Genomic DNA, 13,505 nt, shown 5'->3' with positions numbered 1-13,505 from the left:
ATAAAAATAAATAATTTTAGGATAGGGGATATTGTAGAGATTGTTGACATTGTATGGTTTATAACACAGATTGATCTTACTAGTCTAAATGTGAAATTTTGAATAAACATTTTAGTAGCTAAATAAGTGTGTAGACAGTAAACAAGATGAATGTTTACAGCACACAGTCCTACTTAATGTTGACAGAACCAGTTATTAGAGGTCGGTTTTTCAAGAAGCCTCTGCTGAAAAAGCTATATTGACCACATTCTGACTGATAAAAAGCCCATGGAATGTTTGGGAGCAATGGTGGGTAGCGAGAACAAAAGAGATGAAAAAGAGAGCGTCAATAGGTAGACAACTATTCAGATTTATCAAAGAAAGTGATATTGAGAGTGCATCTGTTGGTGAGACTACCTCGGAAAAAAATAGGACTGTTATTTACTCTCGATCAAAGAGATTGAAATGAAGGGGAGAAAGTTATGTCCTAACACCGAACAATACATATAGACGACCTTAAACAGCCAATACGCAACAAAGACGAGAAGACTGATGTTCTACGTTTGACGGTTGGCTTGTGCCACTGCTTGTGGATTCTGGGTTCATTGTGTTAGCAATTCTGAGGCTAGACACAGAATACTACGTAAATATGGGAAATCGATTGATGAGGTAGTGAATTCTTTATCAAGTGAAGTGATTGAAACACATGTTTATCAACCAACAACCTCAATGGACGATTTCCTCTGGTATGTCAGTGAGAGTGAACATTCACTATGATAAATTAGCGTCAGTATTCAAGAAAATAAACTGGAAACATAAGTTTGGAAGTTAATTAGTAAAATTCCAATTCTGGATTTAAATGTGATGATTGTAGTTCCTAGGTATTAAATCTGATTCTATGGTTTGAGTACAACAAACTCACTGACAAACATGACGGTCTTCTTGGGATTGTTGCAGGTGCGTACTAACTAAGGGATTTCAACCAAGGACAAGACATCAGCTCGATGTTCACTGATTTTCAGTGACATCCCATCTAACAGTTTAGTTCAGAAAAATAAGTATTTTTTATAGTCCATCCAAATAAATACTCTTTTAGATTCTCTAAACAACTCAAAGATAAATGAGCTATTTTGCGGTTTACATATTTAATGTGAATATCAATAAACTGAATAATTAGTGGAGACTTTCAATGTGATGAACGAAGAACAAAGAGATAGACTAGGATACTAAACAATGAGAAAAATCATTTGATGCTATCATGAAATATGTTAACTTCAATTAACTCACTTCATTTTGTCCAACATGATTATTGAAACATTCTGAGTAAAAATCAATTTTTGGTAAATTTCTAGCATAACACACTGGTGCATGACGTCGGAAAATCACACCAACTTGAGTATTCGGTGCAGCATGAAACCCTAATAAAAAAGATAGAACAGAATAGAAATAGATAAAATTACAATTCATTTGAAATGAAAAAACAGTTATTCACCGCAGGCAACCAAAAATAGTCGTGCAATAACACCCTGGATGGCTTGGTACGGTCAAGGGTGAGAAGAGTCTGCTCTTCATCTCCAAACGCTCTCATATGGCCATATATATATATATATAGCCACTATCAGGCAAGTTCCACTCACCCCCTTCTAGCATCAGGGGTGCTGTTTCCAAGATTAAGAAGACGGAAAACTTAAACCGTGTTGGTGCGCTCGCAAAATTTTCATACAGGAGTGGAAGAACTTTGATTCCAAACCAATAGTCCATGTGAACCCCAGGATGCTGAAGGGATAAATCGCGTATGAACTTATACTTGGACCCTGGACCATGAGACCGCATCTCCTAACGTTGCTCTACTGTCCCATGAATTAGACCTCCGAACCAAAGGGTCGGGGAGTGGTCCCCCCTAAGAAAACCACTTGCTTCGATCCGTGCACTCGGGCACTAACAGACTACACACAAATTTAATGATTTATTGTGTAGCACATACATATTTTGATGTCCCTTTGTGCCCATGTTTATGCGTTTAAATACATAATAGAGAAGTGATTAACGTTAGTCTTGTACAAGATTATATACCAGTTCAATGGTCTAGAGGCTAGACGTTCATACACGAGACCGAGCAGCGGTGGGATTATGGATGGGTGCTGCTGAGTTGCTTAGTTGCAATAGCTACATTTTCGTTTTCAATCAATAAATTTGATCAGACAACGTACGTTAGGTAGGTACATCGGAAGAATTTAGTCAGTCAGCTACAACGTAGGATCAGGCACACATATGCACGGTCTAAGTTGCCATACCTCATCAGCACAACAAGATGAACACCGAATTCATAGATATAGTTAATTTGGTGGTTATATATAAAAGATAGGTTGTATATGAGGATATAGTATAGGAAGGAAGACAGACATGAAGCAATTTTAATCTCAAGGTTTAAGGGAAGATAAAGGGTGTATACACCTACGTCATTGTGATCGATTCTGAGCCATGTCACCTAGATTCTCCAACTATTGGTTACGATAGTCATGCAGACCACAACCAAGTAGTCTGCATTTACCAACATGGCTTAGACTAGAAGTTAGTGACTTCAAGCTCAGATGCCACGTTTTGATTTGGCCGCCTCCAACATCAACAAATAATTATTAAGAAAAGTACAGTTCATTATCTACGTATACACAATATACATCATTCCCCCACACACACATACACAAACCAATAATAGTGACTGACTTCAAGAGATAATTCCCGGAGAAACAGTAACCAGTGGAGTTCAAACCACGTCTGTTGTGAAATAAGAACTCACTGAAGACAATTGGTGAACAGTTGCTCAACTTCGTGGATTGGTTGGAGTCAGACATAAACACCAGCTCAGTGGTCTATCGGTTAAGTGCTCTGGCACGAGACTCGTAGGTCCTGGGTTCGAATCTCGCGAAGCGAGATTGTGGATGCGCACTGCTGAGGAATCCCATAATAGGACGAGACGGCCTTCCAGTGCCTCCAGCTTTTCCCTGGTGGTCTAGCATCAATTGACTCATGCTTTCAACTATGAAAATACTAAATCTCCATAAAAAAAACCCCTTCTGATAATAAAAAGAAAAAGCATTTTTCAATAACTTACTTATTGGTATCTTCATATTGTGAAATGTTTTCATAGTAACTAATTCATAATCACATGGTAAACCAAATTTTGGTATTAAATTATATTCTGTTACAAATAAACTATTTAACTGTGATTGATTCACATAGAATTTATGTATTGGTCTTAATAGATCATTTAATATATGTTGAGAGAATATAGTTAAACTTGGTATAGTCTGTTTTCGTTATATATTGAGAAGCATTAAAAAAAAATAAAAGGAAAAATAGAATAATTTAATGTTGATAGAAAGGGATATGTTATAAACAATGAAAACCGAAAATAAAAAACTTCTCTCTACTACATAGATTATGTCATTTTTAACTATTAACTGTAGCTTTGAGCTAAACTAAAACAATGATGTTTAATAAGTATCAATATCAAAGTTGAACTTGATAGTTTCAAATAAATTGAGCATTAGTGCCCCCAAATGCTCTGGTACGGCCAAGAGTGGGAACATTCCGCTCTCCCTCTCCAAATGCTCTTTAATGACCACGCGTATATAGCCTCTGACAGGGAAGCCCTAATCACTGCCTTCTCGTGGCATTACTGTTGTTAACGAAATTGAGAGGACGAAAAGCAAATGTCCGGAGCTTTAACCGGGTTGGTGGATACGGCGAACTCACCTAGGGGAGTTGGAAAACCCTGATTCCAAACCAATGGTGCATATGGACTCCAGTATCCTGAAAGAAAAAATGACGTATAATTCAGTCGTTGGTCACCGTCTACTATGAGACTGCATCTCCTTACGATGCTTCACTGCCTTGTGAATCAGACCTTTAGATCAAAAGCTCCGGGTGTGTCCTCCTAAGAGAACCACCTGCTTCGGTTTGGGCACCTGGGCAGTATCACAGCCCTCGCACAAATCAAATGAGATTTGTACGGAGCATATGTATCTGATGCCCCTTTGTACCAATATTTATGTGTTTAAATAAATAAATAAAGCTAAGAAGTTAATAATAAATAGATTTTTTGTTATATCCCAATGTGTAGAAAAATCATATTTCTGACGCACTATTTAAATTACACTATTTGAACTTGTGTTAACCTTATCTCGGTTATTTATTTACTCTGAAGAAGTGGCCGCGAAACGTCAGAAATACAATTTTTCTACTTATTGGAATATAACAAAAATATATTTAGTATTAATTATATTCAATGTTCCTCGATTTTTAAAACTTCCTCTCCTAGATATTGTCAGTGTGCATGACGAAAACTATGAATTCATAGTGAACTGCTCTTTGAAAATAGAATAAATGCTATATAATTTAATTAGATCGTTGAAACAATGGTGTCATTATAATTCAACATATTATATACACATAGTTATATCCTGGTGAAAACATAAGTACGGGTAACTCCCAGGATCTATTAATGGACTATTATTCTATATATGTTCCTATTGTTCAGTAACTGTTCAGTAACTAGATTATGTGTATCTACATTCATCTTATTATAAGCTTCATTTTGACCTATGAATTATTACTGTACGATTTACTGTTCCCAAATTATATTCAGTTCATTGATAATTGTCTTCCACGTTCACAGACACATTTGGCTTGATCTTGTACAAATATTATTTTATATTTTGTTGTGATGTAGTCTTTCTGTCTGGTATATAAATAAAGTATGCTTGATATAAAGAATTCGCATAGCAGAAGCTGTAATTGGTGTTCTGAACTCAATTGGAAGGGCTAGGCGGACAAGGGGCCAATAAGGACACTAGACTACTCATACTGGTCGAACGTCATTGATTTGTCACAGTGTTAATATTAGAAAAGTCGTATTCTGATTGGTGGATAATTCACGTGATAAAAAGCCGGACATAAGATCATAACAAATTGGCATACGGCCTTCTTATTTTATAGTCATAACACACATTAAGGTTAGTAGAATTGTCTTCAAAATGATTATGAACCGATCGGTATTAGACTGCCGCTGAAAATCTGGAAGCAATGGACGTCCTGAATTCGAATCCCGAGTGCGAAATCGTGAATGAGCACTGCTGAAGATTCCTATGCTAAGACGAAACAGCAGTCCATTTCTTCCAAGTTTTCAATGGTAGTCTGATAATGATCGGTTCATGATCTCAATAATAACAATAGCAATAATAAAAATAACAAACCCACCATTTTCTGAGTTTTATCAATTGAAATTATTTCAGTAAATAAATGTAATTGTGATTTTACAATCCATTCTCCATGTAAATTAGATTGAACACCACGTGAGTCATCTCGTGAAGATCGACGATCAATCCATACATTGATTTGACCAACTTTAGGACTAACTACACCAGTAGGATGTGAAGTGAATAGATTTAATCGTTGATATTGTTTCACATGGCTCCTATCATCACTTTCATTCATTTCTTGTTCTATATAGGCGCCACATGCTATTGGATAAACATTCCCTTGCAAAGGAATTTTATCATGATACTGTCTTTGCGTAAACTAAAAACAAGGTATTTCAAAAAGCAATTGAATAGAATTGTCAGATATTCATTGAACAAAATATATTTTTGGTGTATATGAAACATACTGGTGATTTAAATTCACTTAGTATTGTTTGTTTGAATCTTCCCATCGATGTGTTAGGACTGCAACTGGTCAGTCTCTAATTGGCATATGTGCATACTGTGCGTATTGCCTCGATATAGCCTTGATTCACAAGCATGATAAGCAAAGATGGATAGTGGTTAGCATCCATCTTTGCTTATCATACTGGTGATTTGTTTTAATGTTGAATGTATAAAGGATTTATAATTTACAAAACCTGATACGTACTAGATGATATTAGTCAGGAGTTTTCTGACTTCTTTCAACCGCGTAAATTTATTCCAATGGCACTGACAGCCACCGATATTATGATCATTCGACGAATAGCAAACCAAGTTTGAATTTGTCAGTACAGCTCAAAGTATTAGTGATTCAACATCTTAGATTGATAGATCCTACTATTCTTTCAACTCAATATTTTTGTGGTTATTACAATATGACGTAAAGATAAATTGGGATTACACTGATAGACCACTGAGTAGTGACCGATGTCATGTTTGTCTAGTTGCTAGTGTGACCGAATACTATTGAGTATGTTGTAATGTACCCTACTGACTCCTGTTCGTTTGAGAATTAAGCATCATGTGAAGAGACTTTGTAGCAGTTATACGTTAACATCAGGCACATTATGGTGATTTGAATCCTAGAATTTATCGTTGTCATAGGAATTTGTAGAGTGATTTCCGAATTTTCTAAAAGAAGTTATGAACAGTGAAGTTGAACCATGTCGAGTATGTAACAGTTACTTATCACAGGCAATGAAAGATAGTTGTGTGAAGTACTACGAATTGTTCGAAGTTAGACAAGTGTGCAAATAGATACTGACTCAGCCGTCTTCAGGATAGGAGCTCACCACGAGATCTGAAGATTCTAGGTTCAATATTCAATGGAGTCTTGGATGCGTACTGCTGAAGAGTTCCATAGTGGAAAGAAACAACTCCTTAGTGTTTTTTTGCTTCCAATCATTGTCTAACTAAGATTGATTTGTGACGTAAACTATATGACTGAAAAGAATTCTGAAGATTTATTTTAAAAGCCACTAAAAATATAGCAGGTATCAATTCACTAAATTATAATAAATACCATTATTATTATTACCTGGAAGCAGTTAGAATCGGTATAGAATACTCGATCTTTATTCGAAAGATTAGTTTGTATTGTCATAAATAAGTCGATATCAGTAGGACGACCGACTTTTATATTGACAACGTTTTCAATCTCAATGAACTGTGATTGTAGACCAGCTGAGATATTATCATTGTTTCCAATTAGTAGTTGATGTATGTTCCGAAAAGAACAACAGAAAGCAAACAATAATAATTAAATTCATTGTAAAAAGCCGGTGGGGAGGGGGCAGAACGCAGTTTGAATAGTAGGGTATAACACTCTATGACTAACTCAAATACATCAATGGATCTATCTTTATGTGACCATGTTGAGAAGGCTAGACTCCCAGAAATTACTTAGCGAACACCTCATTTATGTAATTTTAATTTGGGACTTTGGATTCTTTGTTTTCGCGCCAAAGCGCCTACTCTTACACTCAGTTTGTACCTACCATTTGGAAGGACTTTAGGTGTCATTTGTTTGTTTCCTCTTTTAGTACACTATTTTGTGACGTTTCCCAGTGAAATTCTTGTACTGTATATATACACATGATATGCGTCTTTGTTCGTTCGTGCTTATATCTGCTTGTGGAATATACATTTCTCTCGACCGAATCTGGTCTTTTCCATTTAGTTGGGCGGGCTGGAGAGCAGTGGAATAGTTTAGCTTGTCCTGTCGTAGTGCTGATGACTCATTCAGTTCGCCGGTTTAAGGTGATATCGTAATCTCTCCAAACGTAGCAGATCAGAACATCCCACATACAAAGCGTTACTTGCTGTCAGAGTTATTATTGCTAAGTTCTTAAGATTAAGTAACTATTTAGAGTTGTAAGCCAACTAAACAGATATTCTATCAGGAAGAGTAAGGGCATACAACCACCTTTTCCCATTGTTCCATTCAAGCAGTAGGGTTAGGCAGAGTTGCCCGACCTCACCGTTCCTCTTCAACTTTGCCATCGATGACATTCTGAAAACGGCTCTGATGGATGTAAGTAATGGCGGTGTGGATCTGTTGCCTGGAGAACAACTTCTCGACCTTGAGTATGCGGGTGATATTGTCTTACTGTGCGATAATACCTAAGCCATGCAATCCGTACTTAATCAGTTGGCAATCAGTGTCCGTAGGTATGGTATATGCTTTGCACTTCGAAGGTGCAAAGCACTTTTATAAGACTTGCAGGACCTTGATCCTGCACTCACCCTGGATAGTGAGCAGATAGAAGTAGTAGAGAAGTTCATGTTTCTGGGTAGCTGCATAAGTGCTGCTGATAGCGAGAGTGATGAGATAGATTCACGTATAGTGAAAGCCAGAGCGGTTTATGCCAATCTGGGCCATCTTTGGCGCCTTCGTAATGTTAGTCTGGCTGTAAAAGGTCGGATCTACAACGCGTCGGTGATAGCAGTATTGCTCCATGCTTGTAAAACCTGGTCTCTCCGAGTTGAGGATGTTAGACGACTCTTTGTGTTTGATCATCGTTGTCTCCGAAGGATTGCTAGTAATGCAGAGGTTCGGCATCGTGTCTTTGTGTACAACGACGATAATTCAATCGGTGTCACTATCTTGAAGCATCAACTTCAGTGACTTGTACATGTTCTACAAATGTCGTCCCAGAGAATTCCACGTCGTGCATTATTTGCTGACGACGCTAGGAATGGTTGGAAAAAGCGGATAGGTGGTCAGTGTATGACATAGTGTCGTGGTATGAAAGAAAGCTGTACAGAACTGGCTTCTGTTGATCCTTCACGACTTCCTAGTTGGGGTTCTGGAGATGGTGCAACACAGTGGCTAGAGACGTTATCAGATACGGGTCAGAGTAGAAGCCAGTGGCGATCCTGTTGTAACTTTATTTTACTGTCTTCATAAAAAATGGACGTAACTTCGTTAACTGGAAGGATTCTTTCTGGTTTTATCTTTGCTAACTCAACTACTTCTCCAGTTATTAGTATTTTATTATAATACATTAATTTCTGTTCGTTGTTGTGCCTCTTTTTTCTTATACGCATCTTACATTCCTTATCTCTTCACATTCTCATTGTTATTGTGTGGCGCACATGTATTTGGTACTCCTTTGTATCAATATTTATGTTTTGAAATAAATAAATAAGATCAGAGGTCAGTTAAACAAATCACTTACATGATTTGTACAAACGAACTGTATGTGTAACATACTGCGTGTAAACTACCACTTCATCCACCAAATTACCTTTAGTGTAGCGATACGATTTTGGATTTGGTGAAGGCTAACAACACAAATAAGGATAAATATACAATATAATTCATAAATAATTGTGGTGCATATGTATTCGGTGCCCCTTTGTACCAATATTATTGTGTTCAAATAAAAAAAACAAAAAAATAAACATCGTTTATGCTACAAGCTACTGTAGCTATTTGGTTACGTTAATCACCAAAGGGATTAAGATGAAGTTTGTGAAATGTCGAGAGGCTGTATGTGTTTAGTGGACATTTAAGTCGCAGTAATATATATATATAGGGTTTTGTTCATATCTCACTTGCAACAACTCTCTTTCTTACCGTAAACACAAAATCGAATTTTCAGTGTATGTAGCCAAGCTTTCAATATAGAAACGTGTTTTAGACTCTTATTTTTTTATTTAAACACATAAATATTGGTACAAAGAGGGCACCAGATATATATGCGCCACACATCAAATGAGATTTGTGTGAGGGCTGTGATACTGCACAGGTGCCCAAACTGAAGCAGGTGGTTTTCTTAGGGAGCCACACCCGGAGCCTTCGACCTAAAGGTCTAGTCCACAAGACAGTCGAGCATCGTGAGGAGATGCATTCCCATGGTAGCCGGTGACCAGCAATTGGTTCATACGCCATTTGTTCCTTCAGAATACTGGAGCCCATGTGCACCATTGGTTTGGAATCAGGGTTTTCCAACTTCCCTAGGTGGACTTTCCGTGTCCACCAACCCGGTTAAAGCGCCGGACATTCGCTTTTCGTCCTCTCAATTTCGTAAACAACACCCCCGCCACGAGAAGGCAGTGAGTAGGACTTCCCTGTCAGAGGCTATATCACGCATGGCCATGTGCGTAGTATAGACTCTAATTGTCTTGGATAATTTTGACATAGATTATTTCTCAGAAGAAACTCCTAGCGAATTGCTGTATAAAATATTAGGAATATTTGAATTTTTAGCACTAAGATTATCTCAAATATAAATGATTTTCTTCACTCTTAATATCTTGTATATATATATGGTTTCCAGTTACTGTTAACCTTCGGTGACAGTGTTCATTACACAAATTAAGATATCATTCACTATGGTTCATCGCGCAATTATTTACCTATATAATGGAAGAAAACAGTATTTTCTAGGTCTTATCGATCATATCAATGTACAGTTAATAGTCCGAATCCAATAAAGGCTATTGATTTACATCAGTGAGAGAAAGGACTGTAGGAAATAATTTTTATTTCTTGGTTAATTGAGCTGATTATCATGAAATTTAAACTCATTATTGGGATAATGACAAACTTATATCGATTGAAAATTAACTGGCTGGGTCGTATTATGTAATCAGAAAGTTTAATACTAAGATAAAATCAATTTTGTATGCTCCTTACATTCATGAGATGACCCGATTGACATCAATCTTCAGTGAACATAATCTACAAATTAACTCATTTACTAATTACAGATTTATGTAGTTAGCTTTAAATTACACATTTGATAATGTGAAAAGGCTGATGACACCGTAGTTAGCTAAGTCAAACAGAAGAGGATTAAGAACTACATCTTACACACCAAAATTTAGATGTTTTAACCATCAGCATGACTCAGCGATTACTTCATATCAAAAGTTAAAGGAGAAAAATATGACTAAATGTAACAATATCTTTCTGATTAAGAGTTACACCACCTTTACACAAATAAAATGTCCAGCTACTAGGAATTTGTAACTGATGTGAACCGCGAAACAAGAACCCTTAACAAACTACGGAAGCTATTTTTGGGCACGTTATTTCATTTGATTCAAAGCTTGTAAAACCGTAACATTTACTTTTGCCCCTAGTCTATTCTATAGATCATTAGCTTACGTTTGATGTATGATTCACTGCCGTAGCATTATCTGTTCCAAAGCTATTGAACTTTAGACGCAACCTTTTATACTCTATTTTCTACTATAATTCCCCAGTTTTGGGCATAATTGTATTTTCCAAAATATTGCACGAATGTGGTCGGAATATTCATTTATTTATTCATGTGTCTTTTCACACTATTCGAAATTCGAAATTCAAGTGCTAAATCGGAATTGAAAAAAAGTGAATTACTGTTCCAGTTGTCCTTGTCTTCTCTCACTCGCGTGCTTCCCATTCAATAAAGGAAAGAATAGTATTCGCATCTCCAACCCCACTTCGAACTCCGGGATACTAGCGTCAAAGTTAGGCCAGTCATCCTATCGCGTCAAGGTCTTAATCTATATTAGACAAGTTATACTCGGCACTAAAGTGGGTAGACAGATTCAAGGACATAACAAAAGTGGCAACGGAGATTTTTTTAAAATATTGATTGATCCGAAACAAAATGTCTGTATCTTTGGACGACCTTAAAACTATTCTACAAATTCAGCAAGCGCAGAATGATACAAATCAAATGAAGCTTTTATATGCATTGATGCAGAAGCTCTCATTCCATTCAACTTCTCAGTCAGATAAATATGACAGCATCGCAAATTCTATTTGTGAATTCAATTATGATCCCGAATCTGGTATGATTTTCGATTCCTGGTTTCGTCGATTTGAAGACACATTCCGTGTTGAATGCTCAAATCTTGATGATGCAGCCAAAGTTCGCCTACTCCTGAGAAGACTCGGAACACTTGAATATAACAAATGTGTGAATTTCATCTTGCCACAAAATCCGCGAGATTTATCTTTTAATGAGACAGTTCAAACCTTATCTAAAATTTTTGGTGAACAGTCCTCATTATTCAGCATTCGTTATCAGTGTTTTCAAATATCAAAATCTCTATCTGAAGATTATCTCACATATGCTGGACAAGTAAATAGAGAATGCGAACGTTTTAAAATAAATGAAATTACAGCAGACCAATTTAAATGTTTGATTTTTTATCTGTGGACTGAAGAATCCGGAAGATATGGATATCCGTACCAGAATTCTATCGCGTATTGAGCAGGAGCCTAACATGACTCTGCAAATGGTCACAACCGAGTGTCAACGGTTGTTAAATCTTAAACATGATACCGCGATGGTACAGCAAAAGGCAAAGACTTCCGATTTCGCTTCAATAAATGCATTCAGATCTTTCAAATCTTCAAAACAAAAGACGGCGAACACTCAGCAAGCTTCTGGTACACCACCATCACCATGTTGGTTTTGCAGATCATGGCATTTTGTGAAGTTATGCCCGTTCAAGAACCATAAATGCCGCCAATGTCATCGCATTGGTCATAAAGAAGGTCACTGCTCCTCAGATAAACGTCAGTTTAAACATCGTGGCGTAAATGCGAAGCCACAGCCACGGAGTCAAGTCAAAAGCACGTTTGCAACTTTTAAAGTTGGATTTCAAAGTAAACGGAAGTATGTGAACTTATTAGTGAATGAAAAACCTATACGTCTTCAGTTGGACACTGCTTCCGACACTACATTGATCTCCAAGAACACGTGGTGTAAGCTAGGGTGCCCACGCATCCGACCAACAGAACATGTTGTCCGAAATGCTTCAGGCGATATAGTGAAGCTAACAGGAGAAGTCACCTGCAACGTACAATTCAAGGAACATAAATTCACTGATATTTGTTATCTGACAAATCGGTATGATTTAGATCTATTGGGATTAGACTGGATTGAGAAGATCGATGTCTTAAATAGTTTATTAAATGAAGTATGTTCTCATAATCCTTGCTCTGAATCTATCCAAATTCCTCATGATATTTCTGAATCAAATGCCTCAGTTGTGTTATGTTCCCCTGATGTCCTATCGCAAACCCCAATTCACCCTTGGAAATGAAAACCTATCAAATGAACGCAAGTCCATTTCCTGATACCCATTTTTCTGAAAACAGTACTTCTGTTCAAGATATAACTTTACCAAAAATAAGTGATGTATGTGATCTATCTGTCTTATTAACTCCTCCACCACCTCTTCTTCTACCTGGTCCATGCAGTTCAAGTTCTTTTGAACCAATCAATTCATCCTCCATTGAAACTCGTAAATCAGTAGCACTTCCCACCAAATGTCCAGGCTTATCTCACCACATTCCTCCCGGAAATCCGTTTGTAAAAATCTATGTACGTGGGCAAACAGAAACCTCTAGTTATGTCGCAGCAGCAATACGAGACCTTTGTCCATTAGAATTTTACATTGATAAAGTAAGTTAATATTAACTTTGTGTTATGAATCCTTTATCTTCAAACCACTTATTACAATATAAGAATTACCTTGGCGTGTTTATCGACACTATTCTATGAATACTTGTTATATAAAGCAGAATGATCAGATAAATTGTGAAGTCATTTTTATTATTGAAAATGAATCTAACTACTTGGAAAACTGTTTCTATAGTCCCTAGGCTATTTTACATCTTTCTTCACACGCCTTTCTGTCAAGTTGATGTTCACTGAAACCGGAACAAGACTTACTGTCTAAACCATTATAGGTCAAGCATTCCTAGTATGGAAAATCGTAAATAATCATCAAATCTTTCGAATTTCCCAGCAAGAAATACATGAGTTGCAC

The 13,505-nt window shown here is 36.8% G+C and overlaps 1 protein-coding gene across 1 annotated transcript in view; it reads right to left on the bottom strand.

The window, feature by feature from the left end:
- The window catches only part of Smp_143430 (mannosidase alpha class 2a, putative), a gene marked incomplete at both ends in the record, with an annotated part of 53,402 nt that overhangs the window by 579 nt on the left and 39,318 nt on the right, over positions 1-13,505 (bottom strand). Inside the window, 5 exons of the mRNA XM_018794954.1 lie at positions 1,267-1,397; positions 3,092-3,287; positions 5,239-5,559; positions 6,763-6,908; positions 8,906-9,011. Coding sequence (XP_018647011.1) covers positions 1,267-1,397; positions 3,092-3,287; positions 5,239-5,559; positions 6,763-6,908; positions 8,906-9,011 — 900 coding nt within the window. The remainder of the gene's footprint in view (positions 1-1,266; positions 1,398-3,091; positions 3,288-5,238; positions 5,560-6,762; positions 6,909-8,905; positions 9,012-13,505) is intronic.

This window comes from Schistosoma mansoni (assembly GCF_000237925.1).
Source record: "Schistosoma mansoni, WGS project CABG00000000 data, supercontig 0182, strain Puerto Rico, whole genome shotgun sequence".
Lineage (NCBI taxonomy): Eukaryota > Metazoa > Platyhelminthes > Trematoda > Strigeidida > Schistosomatidae > Schistosoma > Schistosoma mansoni.
The sequence above is the reverse complement of the archived record's forward strand: the minus strand, read 5'-3'. Positions and strand labels throughout refer to the sequence as shown.